Source organism: Rana temporaria, chromosome 1, assembly GCF_905171775.1.
Source record: "Rana temporaria chromosome 1, aRanTem1.1, whole genome shotgun sequence".
In the NCBI taxonomy this organism is placed as follows: Eukaryota; Metazoa; Chordata; class Amphibia; order Anura; family Ranidae; genus Rana; species Rana temporaria.
Window position 1 is genome coordinate 32,115,089 of NC_053489.1, and position 21,592 is coordinate 32,136,680.

The following is a 21,592-nucleotide window of genomic DNA, read 5'->3' on the forward strand; positions in this document are numbered from 1 at the left end:
TCATTGTATGTCCCTTTATTAACTAATATACCAGAGTATGCTAGGCCTAATGATATAATGCTAGCTATGAAGACAGATGCATTTGCTTAGAAAACAAGTTGTATTTATTTCCTTTTAAAAATAGGAATCTCATATACTAACAGATATCTATACAGTCTATAACAATAATATTAATAATGAAAGATACTTGTCCACTCTTCTAGGTAAACCCCCACTGGCTGTGCTCAGATGGAAAAGAGCTAGGCCTCTATGGGCCACATGGCTAGGCCCAAAAAAGCAATCAGAGGAACGTCTCAAGATGACATAGAGCAGTGGTTCTCAACCTTACGTGACCCCTTGATAAAATTTCCCAAGTTGTGGGGACCCCTAACGGTAAAATTATTTTCGTAGCGTGGGTTCTCTGCACCCAAGGCAAGAAAATTACGCCCCTAACCCACAGACATTTAGCACTCCCTGAGTCCTTGTAATGGCAACTATAATCGCAGGTAGTGTCACTCACTATCTCCGGCTTCACTGTGTCTCCATCTCTGTGGTGTCTCATAGCAGTGACACCTATGCCGAAAGCAGGAGATAGGGTCTCCTCCAGCCCCTCCCACTTCACATTCCTCACCAGTCATGGTCCATGGTCTTTGCCCCCCAGCCATGCCGTAAACTGAATGGGCGCCTGCAAAGAGGCTGGTTGGGCAGCTGCGGGCTCCAGGAACAGCCCAGATGGGTGGCCACATGCTCCAGGGATAGCCCTGCTGGGTGGCTGCAAAAATGCTGGGAGAGTGATACAGGCTTCAGGAACAGCCCAGGATTTGGTGACCCCTGGTAAATCATCATTTGACCCCCTGGTTGAGAACCACTGACATAGAGACAACCTCATGACAGGCTTGCATCGAAGAGAGAGACTGAATTCAATCTGTGTGAGCTTTTTACCTGATCATACACTCCCACTCATAACCACCCCCACTTGCATCTTGTCCAATGAGATATTTGCCAAAGATATTGGTCTGTAGGTGGCAGTATTGCCCATATCTCCATGAGCCCTGGATCTCTTTGTAGCTTTTAGCACACCAGGTGGGCTGGAGACAAGCTCTGTTGCTATGCAGATCGTGATGTGTTCCAAAGCTTTGAATGCCCTTACAACTTGGGGTCATCTGACTGTATGAACTACAAAGCGAAATTCCAGATTAACTCATGTTGCCTTCCAACAGGGGGTTGGTTGGTGTGACACCAGAGAGCTTGATGGGAGGGGGGCACCATGTTTTACCGCACCAGGTGACGCCACTGCTTTGTGCACTCACCTCAATAATTTGGAAGGTTTTTAGATCTCTTGGGCCTCGTACACACGACCGGATCTGTCCGATGAAAACTGTCAGCGGACCGTTTTCATCGGACATGTCCGCTGGGATCATTTGGTCTGATGGCTGTACACACCATCAGACCAAATTTCCCGCGGACAGGATACGCGGTGACCGCGACGATGATGCGGCGACGTGCGCGACCCTGGAAGGTCAATGCTTCCACGCATGCGTCGAATCACTTCGACGCATGCGAGGGCTTTCGTCCGATCGGACATGTACGGTGAGTCTGTACAGACGACCGAACATGTCCGACGGACAGGCTTCCAGCGGACATGTTTCTTAGCATGCTAAGAAACATTTGTCCGCTGGAAACCTGTCCGATCCGCCGGAAAATTGTCCGGTCATGTGTATGAGGCCTCGGGCATGCTTTTTCTATATGCTGATGAATGCTCATTATGGTGCAGAGCGGTCAATCAGAACTCTGATCTAGACATTTTAACAAAGATCAGACGAGTCCCTGAATGGGGCCCAGAACAGCCAATTTTCCAGAAAAAGCTGTAATTAAGAAATGAAAACGGAATTACCCTAATGAACGCTAATTTGTTTAGGATCTGCAAACAAGTTGGTCAAGGCTGCATACTCTTAGCATGCTTTGGTGAAACTATGTGCTGAACATGTATTGAGAAGCAGAATTGAAGGAAGATAATAGACATATCAAGATCGGTGGAAGAAACTTCAACAATCTCTGATATGCTGATGACACTATGCATTATTTGTTTTATTATTTATTACAGATACCAATATAAAACCGTCAATTTACGCAGCACTTTGCGTACATATTTTATGTTCACATCAGTCCCTGCCCTCAAGGAGCTTACAATACACCTGTACTTCCTCTTTAAGTGCCAGCCGTGGGTCGCGGGCGCGCGGCTGCGACCCGGTCTGAAGCTCCGCGGCCGTGGGACCCGTGGACCCAAACGCCGCTGGAGTCCCGCGATCGGTCCCCGGAGCTGAAGAACGGGGAGAGGTGTGTGTGTAAACACAGCTTCCCCGTTCTTTACTGTGGCAGCTTCATTGATCGTGTGTTCTCTAATATAGGGAAACACGATCAATGACGTCACACGTCCAGCCCCGCCCCCCTACAGTTAGAAAAACATATGAGGTCACACATAACCCCTACAGCGCCCCCTAGTGGTTAACTTCTAAACTGCAATTGTCATTTTCACAGTAAACAATGCATTTTTATAGCATTTTTTGCTGTGAAAATGACAATGGTCCCAAAAATGTGTTAAAATTGTTTCGATGTGTCCGCCATAATGCCGCAGTCACGAAAAAAAATCGCTGATCGCCGCCATTAGTAGTAAAAAAAAAAAAAAAAAAAAAAAAATGCAATAAAACAATCTCCTATTTTGTAAACGCTAAAAAAATTTGCGCAAACTAATCGATAAACGCTTATTGCGATTTTTTTTTTTACCAAAAATATGTAGAAGAATACGTGTCAGCCTAAACTGAGGAAAAAAAATGTTTTTTTTATATATTTTTGGGGGATATTTATTATAGCAAAAAGTAAAAAATATTGATTTTTTTTCAAAATTGTCGCTCTATTTTTGTTTATAGCGCAAAAAATTTTAACCGCAGAGGTGATCAAATAGCACCAAAAGAAAGCTCTATTTGTGGGAAAAAAAGGACGCCAATTTTGTTTGGGAGCCACATCGCACGACCGCGCAATTGTCAGTTAAAGCGACGCAGTGCCGAATCGCAAAAACTGGCCAGGTCCTTTACCTGCATAAAGGTCCGGATCTTAAGTGGTTAATGCTGTATAAATCTGAACCAAGTTGTTTTATTGTAAATGCTCCGTCCATAGTGGTTTTTACTTGCATGTCTGCAGGAAGTGAAAGGAGCCTGTGGAGTCGGGCTCTTCTGCCTGCACAAATATTCTTTTATACATCCAGTCTGGAATGAAAACTCGGGGATTCGTTGTTACAGATCGCTGTGATGTGTGAAAGCTCCTGCTGATCAAGTGTCCTGTTTAAAGAACTGCAGTCACAGATCTAAAACACCTTTTAGTTTAACTGTATATTTTTTTAGAAGTTCTGAAATGGTTGTTTTCCCATTTTTTGCTTGAACAATAATATAAAGTATGGGCCAGATTCATAGAGATCGGCGCATCTTTAGATAGGCGTAGCGCATCTCATATGCGCTACGCCGTCGTAACATTGAGAGGCAAGTACAGTATTCACAAAGCACTTGCTCCCATATGTACGCCGGCGTAACGTAAATGGGCTGGCGTAAGCCCGTGTAATTCAAAGTAGCAAGGCAGTGCGCGTGTTGTATTATAATGAAGAGTGACCCCATGTAAATGCATGGCCGAACGAATGGCGCATGCGCGCGAATGCTCATAATCACGTTGAATTTACTCCCTAAGATACGCCGGCTCCATTCATACGACGTGAATGTAACCTACGCCCAGCCCCATTCACGTACGACTTACGCAATCTACGTAAAATATGACGGCTGTTTAGACGTTTCCGACGTCCATACCTTTGCATTACCTGCGCCTCATATAGCAGGGGTAACTTTACCCTGGACGTACGCCTTACGTAAATGGCGTAGCTTAATGCGACGGGCGTAGCAGACTTACGTTGGTCGTATCTTGGCAAAATGCAGGCGTATCTGATTTCCAGAATACGCATATAGATACGACGACGCACATTTGGACTTACGACAGCGTGTCTGGAGATACGTCGTCGTAGGTCCTTTCTGAATCCGGCCCTATGCCTTTACTTTAGTGTGTAATCTACCAGCTGAAGGCTAAAATCAGACTTGCAGTGGGAGGGGAGCTGTGTAAGCTGGGCATGAGGGGGAAAACATAAGCGGCCTTTCAGAAATGATGGGGAAGGAGTTTCAAAATCAAATTCATTGTGGGCCACATCAGCATTATGGTTGCCCCCAAAGGGCCACTTGTATCAGTTATGCCCCGTAGACACACAATCAGGATTTCCAACGGTAAATTCCGACAGGAAAATGGAGAACCTGCTCTCAATCTATTTCTGTCGGAATTCCCGACCGAAAAAGTCAGATGGAGCATACACACAGTTGGAATTCCCAACCAAAAGCTCCCATCTGACTTTTTCTGTCGGGAATTTCGACCGTGTGTACGGGGCTTAAGACTAGATGTCCAGAGCACCCCACCTTCCCTTAAATCAGATGTCAAGAGCCCCCCACCTTATTTTACATCACAGTGCATCTCCCTTACCTTGTGCTTCTGCCTGGACAAAGCTGGGGATGGAGTCGGGAGTCAGAATGTGCAGGGTCTGGAGGAGGACCAGAGAATGACTGGAGTCAGCTGCCAGAGTCTGCAGAATCCTGAGGCCAGAGGGTCCAGAGACCAAGGGGTATTGCGGCTGCACAGAGCAACACAGTATCTGCAGAAGGAGTTATTGTCTTCTCTCACTAGCCCAGTGTTTCTCAATTCCAGTCCTCAGGCCCCCCCCAACAGGTCAGGTTTTCAGGATTTCCATTATTTTGCACAGGTGACTTGATCAGTTTCACTGCCTTAGTAATCACCACAGCCTTTTCATCTGAGGGAAATCCTGAAAACCTGACCTGTTGGGGGGGCCTGAGGACTGGAATTGAGAAACACTGCACTAGCCTGATGAAGGGGCCCTGTATGACTTTGGTTGCCATATGTGTACCATGTGACCATGTGAATAAAGCTTTGACCCCTTTTGAGGAGTCCTTGGTGTGCTGATGACATTTCCTCACGGTTTCCAGCCTGCCGTTAGTAAAGCCCCCAGCATTACTGAACAGCCATTTCCAGGAGCGTGTGCGTGGGGAATGTTGTGTTTGCAGCTGCAGGAGAGGTGCGAGGTCCACATGAAATGGTCTGGCGGGCCGAATTCGGACATGTGGACTTCACCAGTGAGGTGACAGCTTGTAGGGCTGGAACTTAGAGTAGACTTCACCAGGGAGGTGATCTGTAGAGATGGTACCTAGAGTGGACTTCACCAGGGAGGTGATCTTTAGAGATGGTATTTAGAGTGGACTTCACTAGGGAGGTGATCTGTAGAGATGGTACTTAGAGTGGACTTCACCAGTGAGGTGACAGTTTGTGTAGGGCTGGAGCTTAGAGTAGACTTCACCAGGGAGGTGATCTGTAGAGATGGTACCTAGAGTGGACTTCACCAGTGAGGTGACAGCTTTTGGGATGGAGCTTAGAGTGGACTTCACCAGGGAGGTGATCTGTAGAGATAGTACTTAGAGTGGACTTCACCAGTGAGGTTACAGCTTGTAGGGCTGGAGCTTAGAGTGGATCTCACCAGTGAGAGGTGATGACCTGTAGTGCTTGTAGTGGACTTCACCAGTGAGGTTACAGCTTGTAGGGCTGGAGCTTAGAGTGGATCTCACCAGTGAGAGGTGATGACCTGTAGTGCTTGTAGTGGACTTCACCAGTGGGGTGATGGCCTGTGAAAGTAAAAGGGAAATCTTTCAATGGGGACACTAGCTCTGGTGACACAACGGGATTCGCTCATTTTGAAATGGGATTTCCTCTCGCTTCCTGTTTTGGCTATGGGACAAGAAATTAAGGAAAATTCCCGCTAATGGGACACAGATGGCAAAAAAAGAAAAAAAAATCTGACTGGGGATTCTAACCCTCCCTTACGCTATCCAAAATGGGGAAAATAAAAGTTTTGCCTTTAATTATACTTTAGGATGTCCTCTAATATTGTAAATAAGATCTAAAATATGTATATTTTCCTCTAGGGTAGTCCCCTCGCTGATGTGAATTTTTAGAAATGGGGTGATTGTACAATGCAATGCTCACGTTATACCTAGCCTTCTGCATATACTGATTTTTAGAAATGTTGGCGTTTGCATTTTTTCTGGCAGTGCTGGGGTGGTTGGAGGGGCGGGAGGGGTTACAGTAGAAACTCTGGGCCTCAAACAGGTACCCTAAAGGTACGGTGTGGCCCCCATAGGGTGCTGTTGAATTGTTATTATTATGATCGGCTCCACAAGTATTGCTATTCTCACAGCCTCATTGCTTTTCCAGGGAAATTGTTCCACATTGATTTCGGGTATATCCTGGGAAGAGACCCCAAGCCTCTGCCGCCACCCATGAAGCTGAACAAAGAGATGGTGGAAGGAATGGGAGGCACACAGAGCGAGCAGTACCAAGCCTTCCGCAAGCAGTGCTACACAGCATTCCTTCACCTCCGCAGGTAAGCCCCTGTCACCCATGTACTATTTCTGCTGCCACTAGAGGGAGCTGAGCCGAGCGATGGTTGCAGGATTTAGTTCATGGAGCAGATGCTTTGTTTCCTTTTTATGCATACATGGACCAAGGTTTACAACATTTTTTAAAAGAAATAAGCAGAGGTAGCGAAACAGCCCAGTGACCTTTAACCACTTCAATACCAGGCACTTGCCACCCCCTTCCTGCCCAAGCCAATTTTCAGCTTTCAGCGCTGTCGCTGTTTAAATTACAATTGCACCGTCATGCTACACTGTACCCAAACAGCATTTTTATCATTTTGGTCCCACAAATAGAGCTTTCCTTTGGTGGTATTTGATCACCTCTGCGATTTTTTATTTTTCTGCTAAACAAATAAAAATAGACTGAACATTAAAAAAAAAGTTTTTTATTTTGTTTCTGTTATAAAATTTTGTAAATAAGTACGTTTTCTCCTTCACTGATGGGCACTGATGATAAGTTGCCATTCACAGGCACTGATAAGGCAGCACCGATGAGGTGGCACTGATGGGCATTAATAGGCAGCACTGATGGGCACTCATGGATGGCACTAGTGGGCACTGATGGGCGACACTGGGTACTGAAAGGCTGCACTGATGGGTACTTATGAGTGGCACTGATAGGCATCAATGATGGCACTGATTAGCAGCTGCCTGGGCACTGATTGGCATTTCCCTGGTGGTCCTGGGCGGGCATCCGAGGGAGAGATGGCGGCGACAGAGAAGGCGAACGAGGGCGGCTGCGGGGGCTTCGATCTCAGGTAAGTACTGTATTTATCGGCGTATAACACACACCCTAACTTTAAGAGGGAAGTTTCAGGAAAATAACATTCCACAGCCACCTGCGTATAACACGCAGGCACAGTTTACTCTCTATTTTCAGGGTAAAAAAGTGAGTGTTATACGCCAATAAATACAGTACTTCATAATGAGCTAGTATGCTATGCATACTAGCTCATTATGCCTTTGTCTTGCAGGGTGTTTTTTTTTTTTTTTTTAAGGCGGCTTTACTTCCTCTTTAAGCCTAGTACACACAGGCTGAATGACGGGCGACATCGGCTAGTTCAGTAAAACTGTCCAACATTTGCCCGTATGTATGGTAGCCTGTCCCTTTGGCCGGCTTCTGTCGGATGAGCATGCTGGAGAACCCGATCAGGGCTCACAGCCGCTGTCTGAGAGCGCTGACCAGAATGTTCTAGCGGGGGCTTCATGTTTCCCTGTCAGAACACAATAGAAAAGCGAGGGAGATTGCTGTACTAAAACCGGATTGTAGGTACAGCGGCTCCGACTGGAACTAATGGTGTACACTAGGCTTTAGTGTTACACAAATGTGTTTCTTTCCCTAATTTTTGTAAATTTTAAGCATCTTTTCTAGAAAATGTTTGCTGAGATTTTAAAATGTGTTTGCGTTGTTTCGTAAGCTAGAACCGCTCACCTGTGGAAGGCATCTTGTACACAAAAAAAAAACGTATTAAAACCTGTATTTGTTATAGACGGGATAAGCCTCTTAAGAAGGAAATGATTCTGTTTGCACAATTGTGTAGCATAGTAATTTCATCCAGGACTGACTGCGGCAAAATACGTGAGGATTATGGTTATTTAGGTAATTGTTGATGTGTTTGTTTTATAATTGACTTGCCAAATGGAAAAAGCTATTCAAATTGATATAAAAAGGTGAACGTGACCCGTTGTATGCTGCAGTAAATGGCCTGCTTAAATGTGCCTTAGCTTTTCATTCCAAGCCTTGCTTTCATCAGCCCACCCCATTCGCCTTGGTTGGTAGATTGAAAACACATTTTGCTTAATGGAGAGGTGTTTCCAAATTTACTCACTGTGTGATTGTTGGGTCTATCTGATATAGACTGCAGCTGAAATGCATTCAGTACAAATGTACTGCTAATGTCAAGGTACGGCCTTACCTGACATTGTAAGATCAGCACTTCTCTCTGCATCAGTGACAACCACCTATCTCATGAATAACCGCACAGTGCTTGTGCTGTGTGATTTGGCCACCTGTATCACCCAAAATACCTGGCTGATCCTGTCTGGCTATGCCCTCCCCTTTGTAAACTGACCACGGTTTATCATGGCTGCTGAGCCCAGACACTGTGGTCAGTTTAGGTGTCGTCGTCGTCATCTGCAGCTTTCCTCTCTGCTCTCCTGTGTCCTCCTCCCCCGGTCCCCCCGCCTCCCCCCATTAGCTCTTTCCACTCCACAATCCTCCCCTCCTGCTGCCATTATATTTAAAGTAGAAGCATGCCATCCCCTCTGTTAAAGTGGAGTTCCACCCATTTTTTTATGTTTTTCTGTGCTGCATGCCCTAATCTCATGGTGTTCAGAATGGACAATTTTTATTTATTTTGTTGCTTGTAAATACCTTTATTTTGTAGTCCTTCATTACTTCCTCCTCCTTATTAGCCTAGGCTATTAAAGCGGGAGTTCACCCATTTAAAAAAAAAAAAAAAATCTCCCCTTAGCTTCCTGCTCGTTCGGTCTAGGGGAATCGGCTATTTATATTAAAATATGTGCAGTACTTACCCGTTTTCGAGCTGCATCTTCTTCCGTCGCTTCCGGGTATGGGTCTTCGGGAGCGGGCGTTCCTTCTTGATTGACAGTCTTCCGAGAGGCTTCCGACGGTCGCATCCATCGCGTCACTCGTAGCCGAAAGAAGCCGAACGTCGGTGCGGCTCTATACTGCCCCTGCGCACCGACGTTCGGCTTCTTTCGGAAAATCGTGACGCGATGGATGCGACCGTCGGAAGCCTCTCGGAAACCTGTCAATCAAGAAGGAACGCCCATTCCCGAAGCCCATACCCGGAAGCGACGGAGAGGATGCGTCTCGTAAACGGGTAAGTACTGCACATATTTTAAAATAAATAGCCGATTCCCCTAGTAATAACGAGCAGGAATCTAAGGGGGGAAAGTGCCCTCTAAGGGTGAACCCCCGCTTTAAGTCACAAGGCTATTCGCAAGGGTTTCTGGGATAGGCATCATGTATCCCAGTAGTCCTTGCAAATAGCCCATTTGCATAGAGAAGGGGCGGCAACTTCCTCTGACACTCCCGTTGCTATGGAAACCTGACTGAAACCTATTACATCGCTTGTGCAGCACTGAGCATGTGCGAGATCTGCAAGGCTGAAATCCAGGAAGTCATACAGTCTGGCTTCATGATGCCCACACTTAAGATGGCCACGGTCTATTTCTAGATTATAAACAAACTAAATGCTCTAACAACCTAACAAAACGGACCTTAGTTTACAGACTAACTTTACTAGACTACATTAAGCTTGTGTATTACAGGGGTATTTATATTTACAAAGTGAAATTGTGGGTGGAACTCCCCTTTAAGTAAAATTATGTGTGCCTGTGCTGTATAAAAAAGATGCCGATTTCTGCCTATATCAGAGCGTCTCTCGGCGCTCACGTGACTCCTTGGCTCTCTCTCCTCCCCCCCTCCCAGGCTGAGGTCAGCGGGAGTTCTCGCCCCCTCCTGCTATAGCCATCAGCCGGGCAAAGGAGAGAGCTGAGGAGTTACGTGAGCGACGGGATACTCGCTGATATAAGGTATAGATCAGCATTTTTTTTTTTTTTTTAATACAGCACTGGCACAAGGACACATGTTATGTAATGGAGGGAATGGCATGCTTATACTATAGTGGCTTAAAGGAGTTGTAAAGAAAACATTTTTTCACCTTTTTAAAAAGGTAAAAAAACATCTGATGACGCCTCATCCCCCCCCGAGCCCCCGTTTTAGTTACCTGCCCCCTCGAAAGTCCCGCGCACGGTCCCGAGATCCTCTTCGCTGCTCAGCCTGGCCACTGATTGGCTAGAGCGGATGGATTGAGAGCAGCGCAGCCATTGGTTAGCGCTGATGTCAATCACATCCAGCGATGCAGCGTGCTGAGGGGCGGGGCCGAGTGATACAGTGAGTGGCTATGGCCGCTCACTGTATCACGGGAGCGCGCCCACAATTACTCACCACCATGCGAGCTCTCTCGCATGACTGTGGTCAGTACTTGCGGGGAGGATTAGAGACAGCTGCCGAGGGACCCCAGAAGACGAGGATCGGGGCCACTCTGTGCAAAACGAACTGCACAGTGGAGGTAAGTATAACATGTTTGTTATTTTAAAGGAACAAATACAATTCCTTTACTAACCCTTTAATACCACTTTAAGGGCTCCATTCACACTCGTGCGACTTATATGACAAATCGTACCCCATGTTTTCTAATGATAACCATTCATATATGTGTGACTTAGAGTCCCTGTGACTTCAAAGTAGTTCATGCACTACTTTGGTCTGACTTTCATGCAACTTGAGGGCCATAGACTTCAACGTTAACCCTCAAAAGTTGCATGAAAGTTGTAGGTTAGTGTTTTACATGCAGCAGTATGTCTGACTTTGCAGAGGGACAAGTCCCATCCAAAGTTGCACCCCAAATGCGACTTTAGAGTCGTACAAGTGTGAATGAAGCCTAGGCAGTCAACTCATCCTGCAACTGGCTCTTGGGGCCCTAGAAGTTCTTTCCAGGCAGTTCTAAAGTCCTTACTTGAGTGCTGTCTGTAGTAGTTCTGGTTTGAAGATCACACTGGTTCTTTCCCCACCTAAACACCACCACTGATTCTGAAGGGACAGCCTATGCAGAAGCAGCCCTTCCTACATTGCTGGGGGATCATGGGACACATACATCATTAGAATGCATCAGTATTCCAGTGTCTTGACATTGCTAGACGGGACGGAAACGGATAGAGGAGCTGCTAGAAGTAGTTGCTTACATTCCATCCCATGGTTAATGGAAAGCCAACATTCATGGGACTTATAGAGAGTATGAGTGTTACAGGGTGTAATAGGAAGACAGCAAAACAGTTCGCATTTTCAGAAGGTTGGTTGGTTGGCTGGATTTAAAACTGAAGCCTGTATAAGGTAGACTGTACTCTTTATTTATCCTTGGCCTGGACCGCCATGTACCTGTTTTAATGCTTGTCACATATTTACATAATCGTTTTCACTAATTGTCACCTAATATTTCAGCCTTTTCCCCATAGTTTATTCATAGAGCATCTATAATGTTCATGCATATATGAATACACATGGAGGAGATTGAGCTGCAATTATTCCTAATTACTATGTAATGAAGCATGAATGATGGGTAATGAGAGCCATCTATTTCTACCAATACTGATATGGAGCAATGGAGCAGGGAAGGCGCTTTGTCTTCAGCAGTGCAGATATAATAACGCTTTGTCTATAACTGTCACTGGTTATGGATTGGTACCTCCCCAGCCATGCTGTATTAATTTTCAGACTGGTGACTCCCCACCCATCCCCCGTCTAACAATGGCGAGATTAACCTTCATTCAGATTACTTTTTTTTATATATATATTAATGGTCACAAGGAGTCCTGGATAGAAAAAGTTTGTTGAGTGTCGAGAGCACTTTACTTTCATGCTGGCCCAGTGTGTTAAAGCAAAATGCTAGAAAAAAATAAATAAAAATTCAGGATCTTTATTCTATATCTCATGTATATCCTACTTTAGTGCAAGCATCCTCTCCATACACAATTTTAACCCATCTGATGGGTAACCAAAGGAAAACATGGCTGCCAAAGTTCTGCTTTCTTGGTCTACACCAGACCCCTAGGCCTGCTAAGTAGAAGATGTGTCGGCATCCCCATGCTTCCTTTTCCTCTAATCTTGTGCAGTGAAGCTGTAGAGCCCCAGTTGGCTCCTTCTGCTAGCCACCTCTCTCCCAGGCTGAATCTTGCTTTAGATGGAATCGCATGAAACTTACCGTATATACTCGAGTATAAGCTGAGTTTTTCAGCAAATTTTTTGGTGCTGAAAATGCCCCCCTCGGCTTATACTCGAGTCACCTTTTTGCACCTATTCTCCCGGACTTTGGGGACCCGGTACCAGCCAAACTTGGCACACATATAGCTCAACTCTTCCTCTACAAGTGTGCAAAGTTTTTTGTCCGGGAGACCTACGGCCGGGGAGCATCAATTTTTCAAAGTCGGGCACCCCTTCCATAGACTCCCATGTTAAATGGTAATTTCTCCGGTAACTTTGGGGACCCAATACCGGCCGGCCAACTTGGCGCACATGTATCCCCAGTTCTCCTCTACAAGTGTGCAAAGTTTTCTGTCTGGTGGACCTACAGCTGGGGAGCACCGATTTTTTTTAAATCCGGGCACCCTTCCTATATACTCCCATGTTAAACGTACTGCAAGTCTAGGCATGGGCACAGTGAGGCATGGACACAGTGAGGCAAAGTGAGGCACAGTGAGGCATGCAGATGGACACCCTAGGCTTATTCTCAAGTCAATATGTTTTACCATTTTTTTGTGGTAAAATTAGGTGCCTCGGCTTATATTCGAGTATATACGGTATATAAAGACAGAATTAAAATTCCTTTACGAGAAGTAAAAAACACATTTACAATCTTGTTAAAGTGACTGATCTGAATACAAGATTATAAGCAAAACCAAAGTATTGTTTTTGTTGCGCTGTAAGTGGTGAAAGTGAATGCCTAGTAACTATAACCAAACCGGTGAATATAAATTTGACCAATGTGCTAACCAATTAGAAAGTCCAAGACCGTAAAAATCCATGACCTAATGTGCAAAAAAAATACAGAACATCCAAGACTCGGCATGTTGAACCTTTAGCATTAGTGGGACCCTTCGGGGTAAGACCGCGCTATATTAAGATACCTCTCAACTCAACATCAGACACCATTTTTGTTGCCCATCTCTGGACTCATTTTCATGTTGGTGTGGGGCGCTCAGGACTTTTTTCTTGTTGGATCTAGGGCAATGAGCCAGGAAGACTTTCCCCAGTCAACACCCATATTGACAGTATAACCAGAAGGTTAAAGACTTTACTTCAATGAGCTCCAAGAAAAAGATTTTATGGTGAGCACAAAAGGGTTGTAGCTGGGGAGATCCCATCCCAGCTAAGTGCACTAAATCCAACAAGTTTTTGTTGCACTGTAAGTGGTGAAAGTCAATGCCTAGTAACTATAACCAAACCTGTGAATATAAATGTGACCAATGTGCTAACCAATTAGAAAGTCCATGCAAAGACCATAAAAATCCATGACTTAATGTGTAAAAAAAAATACAGAACATCCAAGACTCGGCTTCATTATTCCACCACCAGAAAGAGCACACTATTAGCTTGGAGACCTCTAAATAGAAGGTCTGACTGCCATATCCATTGGTAGATGTCTGGAGAGCCCTCTGACAGATTATGTCCTCAGCAAAGTCACCCAAGTATAATAAACAGCATAAGGGAAAAGAACAAAGGAGCTTACCATAGTGTAGCACAGCGGTCTCCAAGCTGCGGCCTGGGGGCCACATGTGGCCCTTTGTTTGCCTTTGTCCGGCCCTTGAGACACTATTCCTCCCACTGATACAAGACCCTATTCTGCCAATTGACATCAACAATAGGACTCCATTTCTCCCACTGACACCAACAATTCCTCCCGAATAATACCAACGATGGGGTACTATTCCCCCCCCCCCCCATACCAAATATGGCGATGTTTACTCCCACTGATGCCAGGGAAATGTCCATTCCCGCTGGACACAGTCAGGCCCCCCTAAAGTCTGAAGGACAATAAACTGACTTTATTTAAAATGTTTGGAGGCCCCTGCACTATACAGTACATGAGATCACAGATCATTGTTACTGTAGATAGCATTGCATTGTATATACACGCAGCGCCCCCTATCCACATTTCTTGCTGCCGGGAGAAGAGTAACCCTTGGCGGAGATAGGGGGATGGTGTCGGTATGTGCTGTACAATGCGATGTACAGTAAGGTTCGGTCTCACGTGATGTACACTGAGTGTAGATAAATGTATTTCTGAGAGGAGGGGAGAGCACAACACAGCGCACCTCCTGCTGACTTTGTTATTGGCTTCCCCCTGTAAGTTGGGGGAGGAGGGTAGGTGTGTTGGGAAAAGTAATGGGTCTGTCCACTAATAATGACTTTCATGTATTTTTTGTGAAAATATCATTTTGATATCTGACAGGTTGGCTGTACGGGGCCCCGTGATTCCTTACAGCCAGTGCCGGCCCAAGACATTGTTCTGCCTGGGACCAAGAATGAAATGCTGCCCCCCCAGAAAAAAAATCACGCCAACCAAAAGGCCCCCACATTCATTATTTTATATCATGATAACTAAAGGGGACCCGTCATGGCTCTATACATGTATAAAGGATTATCAAGAGGACCTGTCATGGCTCTATAAATGTATATAGGACTATAAAGAGTACTTGACATGGCTCTATACATGTATAAAGGAGTATAACAAGGGCCTGTCATGGCTCTATAGATGTATAAAGAGGACCTGTCATGGCTCTATACATGTATATAGAGGACCTGTCGAGACTCTTAACATGTAAAGGAATATAAAGAGGACCTGCCATGGCTCTATAAATGTATATAGGAGTATAAAGAGGACCTGTCATGGCTCTATACATGTATAAAGAGGGCCTGTCATGGCTCTATACATGCATATAGGCGTATAAAAAAGGACCTGCCATGGCTCTATACATGTATCCAGGAGTATAAAGGGACTTGTGAATTGCCGGCGGCCACAATGTCTCTTGCGCAAACTAATCAATGTACGCTAATTGTGTTTTTTTGGGGTTTTTTGGTACCAAAAATATGTAGAAGAATACATATTGGCCTAAACTGAAGAAAATTGTTTATTTTTCAAAATTTTGGGGATATTTATTATAGCAAAAAGTTAAAAAATATATATATTTATAGCACAAAAAATATGCTGCCCCCCTAAAAGTGGTGCCTGGTACCCATGGTACCACCCGGTCCCATCATAGGGCCGGCCCTGCTTACAGCGGCCCTGACTATGGGTGTTGACTGGGGAGAGTCTTGCTGGCTCACTGCCCTAGATCCAACAAGAAAAAAGTCCTGAGCGCCCCACACCAACATGAAAATGAGTCCAGAGATGGGTAACAAAAATGGTGTCTGATGCCAATGCTGAAGGTTCAACAAGAAAGTCCCATACACCGCACACCAACATGCCCGACAGTTACTTAGGTAAAATCAGTCTCAGCCCACCTCCATTCAGGACACACTTGCTGATGCATTGTGCCCCCCCATAGGGTGAAATGCATTGAAGGAGTTGCCTGGATGGAGGTGGCCTGAGGCTGCTTTTACCTAAGTGACTGTTGAGCTTGTTGGTGTGTGGCACTCTGAACCTTCTTCTTTTTGGATTTAGTGCACTTAGCTGGGATGGGCTCTTCCCAGGTACAACCTTTTTGTGCTCACCAGAAAATCTATTTCTTGGAGCTCATTGAAGGACAGAGAAGTCTTTTACCTTCTGGTTATACTGTCACTACGGGTGTTGACTAATGAGTCTTCCGGACTCATTGCCCTAGATCAGGGGTCTCCAAACTTTCTAAGCAAAGGGCCAGTTAAGTGTCCTTCAGGCTTTTGGGGGGCCAGACTATGGCCAATGGGAGTAGATAATGATTTCACTTTTTTTTTTTTAGATAATGCCCCGGTATTGGTGCTCCATCATTGGTTCTAATGAGAGAAATAGTGCCCTATTGTTGATATCAATGAGAAGAAAAATGCCCCATTGAAGGGGTTAGTAGGGGGCATAGTGCCCCATCATCGGTGCCAGTTGGTGAAATAGTGCTCCAAGGGACAGATAAGGGCAAGCAAAGAGCCACATCCGGCCCCTGGGCCACAGTTTGGAGACCACTGGTATAGTGGAACACTCTTCTGACACAGGAGGGGGGAGCACAATACAGCGCATTTCCTGCTCGACGTTCTCTCTCTCTGCTCCAGCCTCCCATCTCCTTGTCCCAGCTGTGAGCGGGGGCGGGAGCTCAGTGGCATGTGGCCAGGCTCATCATTCCTCCGTGGCCCTCACCCAGCAGCTAAAAGCCAGTGGGAGGGAGAGGGGGAGAAACTAGGGTGAGAGACACAGAGGGCATTGTTCTCCATCGATCCTCCTGCTGTCAGGGCCCCCTACAGGAGGACCGGTGGTCCCCACCTATCAGAGGCCCTGCCCGTAGTAACAGTGTAACCAGAAGGTGAAAGACTTCTCTGTCCTTCAATGAGCTCCAAGAAAAAGATTTTATGGTGAGCACAAAAGGTTGTGTTTTAAAGTAGCAGCTTTAACCACTTAACGCCCGCCGCACGCCTATTTATGTCCACAGAATGGCACGTACAGGCAGATGGGCGTATATATACGTCCCTGCCTTCTAGCGGGTCGGGGGTCCGATCGGGACCCCCTCCGCTGCGTGCGGCGGGCGGCTTACCTCGGGGAGCGATCCGGGGCGACGGCGCGGGTATTCGTTTGTAGCCGCTCTGTCGCAATCGCTCCCCGGAGCTGAAGAACGGGGAGAGCCGTATGTAAACACGGCTTCCCCGTGCTTCACTGTGGCGGCTGCATCGATCGTGTGATCCCTTTTATAGGGAGACTCGATCGATGACGTCAGTCCTACAGCCACACCCCCCTACAGTTGTAAACACACACTAGGTGAACCCTAACTCCTACAGCGCCCCCTGTGGTTAACTCCCAAATTGCAACTGTCATTTTCACAGTAAACAATGCAATTTAAATGCATTTTTTGCTGTGAAAATGACAATGGTCCCAAAAATGTGTCAAAATTGTCCGAAGTGTCCGCCATAATGTCGCAGTCATGAAAAAAATCGCTGATCGCCGCCAATAGTAGTAAAAAAAAAAAATTAATAAAAATGCAATAAAACTATCCCCTATTTTGTAAACGCTATAAATTTTGCGCAAACCAATCGATAAACACTTATTGCGATTTTTTTTTACCAAAAATATGTAGAAGAATACGTATCGGCCTAAACTGAGGAAAAATTTTTTTTTTATATATGTTTTTGGGGGATATTTATTACAGCAAAAAGTAAAAAATTTAGAATTTTTTTCAAAATTGTCGCTCTATTTTTGTTTAGAGCGCAAAAAAATAATAAACCGCAGAGGTGATCAAATACCAGCAATAGAAAGCTCTATTTGTGGGGGGAAAAGGATGCCAATTTTGTTTGGGAGCCACGTCGCACGACCGCGCAATTGTCAAAGCGACGCAGTGCCGAATCGCAAAACCTGGCCTGGGCATTTAGCAACAAAATGGTCCGGGGCTTAAGTGGTTAAAGTAGCAGCTTTAAAGAATTGCGTTGCATTGAAGTATGAACACTAAACTGATAGTAACGGAGGGGAAAACAGTCATTCCCTGTCAGTCTAATTTCCCGCAGAGAGTTCTATAATAAAACACCTGCAGACCTTCGGGGGTGTTTTCCCCCACAATCCTCCAGTTCTGCTCAGGAGAATGAAGCATTAGTTTTAATAAAGGGTCACTGCAGCGCACCTTCATGGCTCTCCTGTGCTAAGCCTCCCACAAGCGCTTTATTGTTGACATCGCTGTTTCTGCAAGAAAGCAAAGCCGCTCCCCATGTTATTTTATAACAAAAAGTCCTGGAAAAAAAAGACTCGCCATGTAATTGAGGCCCCCGTTCATTTTATTGCTGTAATTACACAAGTCAAATAATTAGCTCTCTGGCCTTTTAAATATACAATTTGATACAGTGAATAAAATCCAATAACACTTCAAATTTTAATTATCTTAATAATTAATACCTTTCCTCGGCAGGTCTTGATGGCGCCTCACGGAGGGTCTGTTACGGTTATTCTACCTCGGAAAGTTCAGCATGGCATGGGGCTGTGCGAGACGTCCAGGGTGGCGTATACATGATATAGTATTGATCTCTCCTCTTGCTCATCAACCCGGTGTCTAGTAAATGTACTCCTATCTTGTAAAAGCGCCCTTGAGTCAAATAATTAGTTAATGATGTGCACATTAAAACCCTCAGCTTTTAGAATAACTCAACCTTACACTGATACTTGCCTCTCCAGCCCTCTTTATTTATTACAGGTCCTTGTATAGCGGCATCAGTTTACGCAGCACTTTACGTATACCAGTGGAACAAATGCAAACTGAATCGCCTCAAGGCTCTTTTTGTCCAATTTCGTCCAAGGTCCTTCAGAAGAGGTGGGTCTCTTTTTCCTGAAGGCCCGATGGTTTTCTTCCATGCGGATGTCCGTGGGTAGAGCGTTCCATAGCCGTGGTCCTTGGACTGCAAATCTTCGTTCTCCTTTAGATTTGTAGCGGGACTTGGGAATGTGGAGGAGATTTTGATTTGTTGATCGGAGGGCCCGATTAGGGGTATAGTGTTTTATTTTCTTGAATAAATATTGAGGCGTTTTTCTTTGTGTGCAATTGTGGGTGAGGCAGATGGTCTTGAATGTAACCCGATCCTTTACGGATAGCCAATGTAGAGTCCTCAAGGCCGGGGTGATTGAAACTGAATCACCTCAAGGCTCTTTTTGTTCAATTTCGTCCAAGGTCCTTCAGAAGAGGTGGATCTTTTTCCTGAAGGCCCGATGGTTTTCTTCCATGCGGATGTCCGTGGGTAGTGTGTTCCATAGCCGTGGTCCTTGGACTGCAAATCTTCGTTCTCCTTTAGATGTGTAGCGGGACTTGGGAATGTGGAGGAGATTTTGATTTGTTGATCGGAGGGCCCGATTAGGGGTATAGTGTTTTATTTTCTTGAATAAATATTGAAGCCGTGTTTCTTTTTGTGCATTTGTGGGTGAGGCAGATGGTCTTGAATGTAACCCGATCCTTTACGGATAGCCAATGTAGAGTCCTCAAGGCCGGGGTGATTGATTCCCATGTTTTTTTTTTCCTGTTATCAGTCTTGCTGCTGTTTTCTGGATGACTTGTAAATGAGAAATCTGGTATTTAGTCAGTCCTAGGTAGAGGGAGTTTGCGTAGTCGAGTCGGGAATTGATGATAGTTCCAACTACTGCTGCCGTATCCTCTTCTGGGATAAATGGGATGAGTCTACAGAGCAAGCAGAGAAGATAGTGAGATCCGCTGACTACTGATTTTATTTGTGCGTCCATAGTCATGTCTGAGTCAAAGATGACTCCGAGGGTTTTGACTTTAGTGCTTGGGGTGATGGTTTGTTTGATGGGGTCCTTGATGTAAGGGTGTACTCTGATGGGATCCCTGATGTAAGGGTGGACTCTGATGGGATCCTTGATGTAAGGGTGCACTCTGATGGGATCCTTGATGTAAGGGTGCACTCTGATGGAGACCTTGATGAGGACCTTGATGTTTGGTGATCTCTGATGTTGAACTTGATGTAAGAGTGGGCTCTGATGGAGACCTTGATGTAAGGGTGCACTCTGATGGGGTCCTTGATGTTTGTGGGACTCTAAAGGGGTCCTTGATGTTTTTGGGATTCTGATGTGTGGACCTTGATGTAAGGGTGCACTCTGATGGGGTCCTTGATGTAAGGGTGGACTCTGATGGGATCCCTGATGTAAGGGTGGACTCTGATGGGATCATTGATGTAAGGGTGCACTCTGATGGGGTCCTTGATGTAAGGGTGCACTCTGATGGGGTCCTTGATGGTAAGGGTGCACTCTGATGGGGTCCTTGATGTTTGGGGGACTCTGATGTGGACCTTGATGTAAGGGTGGACTCTGATGGGATCCTTGATGTAAGGGTGCACTCTGATGGAGACCTTGATGAGGACCTTGATGTTTGGTGATCTCTGATGGGATCCTTGATGTAAGGGTGCACTCTGATGGAGACCTTGATGTAAGGGTGGACTCTGATGGGATCCCTGATGTAAGGGTGGACTCTGATGGGATCCCTGATGTAAGGGTGGACTCTGATGGGATCCTTGATGTAAGGGTGCACTCTGATGGAGACCTTGATGAGGACCTTGATGTTTGGTGATCTCTGATGGGAGAACTTGATGTAAGAGTGGGCTCTGATGGAGACCTTGATGTAAGTGTGCACTCTGATGGGGTCCTTGATGTTTGGTGGACTCTGATGAGGTTCTTGATGTTTGTTAGACTCTGATGGGATCCTTGATGTAAGGGTGGACCCTGATGTAAGGGTGCGCTCTGATGGGGTCCTTGATGTTTGTGGGACTCTGATGGGGTCCTTGATTTTTGGGGGACTCTGATGTGGACCTTGATGTAAGGGTGCACTCTGATAGGGTCCTTGATGTTTGAGGGACTCTGATGTGGACCTTGATGTAAGGGTGCACTCTGATAGGGTCCTTGATGTTTGGGGGACTCTGATGTGGACCTTGATGTAAGGGTGCACTCTGATAGGGTCCTTGATGTAAGGGTGGACTCTGATGAGGTCCTTGATGTAAGGGGGGACTCTGATGGGAACTCTGATGTAGGGAAGGGCCTGATATAAGGGTGGACTGTGACTGTGATGGATGGACCCTGATGTAGGGGGAACTCTTGATGGGGGACAGTCATGTAAGGTTCCGATGGCTCGAGTTTATCTAGAATTTCTTTGCTTTGATTAACTGAAGTTCTTCCCTGTTGTCCTGAATCACATCATGCTACAAAATAATAGAACTTGTTTATTTACCGTATTTATCGGGGTATAGCGCGCTCCCGTGTATAGCGCGCACCCCTAAACTTGCCCCGAATTCCTGTGAAAAAAAGTTTTTTTGTACTTACAGTTTTGGTGTCTTGCGCGGCGGCCTCGTCGGGTCCGGCGTCCGTCTGCGGCTTCGGGTGTCCTCTTCGTCGGGTCCGGCGTCCTTCTGCGGCGTCCTCCCCGCTCGTTTCCCGCGCCGAGTTTGAATACTGCGCCGACATATACCGAGCGCAGTATACTCGTGTATCGTCGGGCAGGCTCGGCTACTCTCGCACTGACGTCCTGTACGTCCGCGCGAGAGGCGCCGAAACTGCCCGAAGATACACGGTGTACTGCGCTCGGTATATGCCGGCGCAGTATTCAAATTCAGCGCGGGTATCGGCGTATACCGCGCACCCACGATTTTGCCCTGATTTTCAGGGCAAAATAGGGCGCGCTATACGCCGATAAATACAGTACATTTTTTCGTTCATTTGTAAAACTGTTTTTCTTTTTTTTTGGTCTTGCGAATATTTGCAAAGTATACAATGCGGTCCTCGTACTGAAAAGTTAGGAGACCCCTGGTT

The 21,592-nt window shown here is 45.8% G+C and overlaps 1 protein-coding gene across 2 annotated transcripts in view; it reads left to right on the forward strand.

Moving 5' to 3' along the window:
• PIK3C3 (phosphatidylinositol 3-kinase catalytic subunit type 3) overlaps positions 1-21,592 on the forward strand; it is a 259,170-nt gene that overhangs the window by 172,316 nt on the left and 65,262 nt on the right. For both annotated transcript variants that reach the window (XM_040336115.1, XM_040336125.1), the window contains one exon: positions 6,343-6,511. In XM_040336115.1, the coding sequence (XP_040192049.1) occupies positions 6,343-6,511 (169 nt within the window). The remainder of the gene's footprint in view (positions 1-6,342; positions 6,512-21,592) is intronic.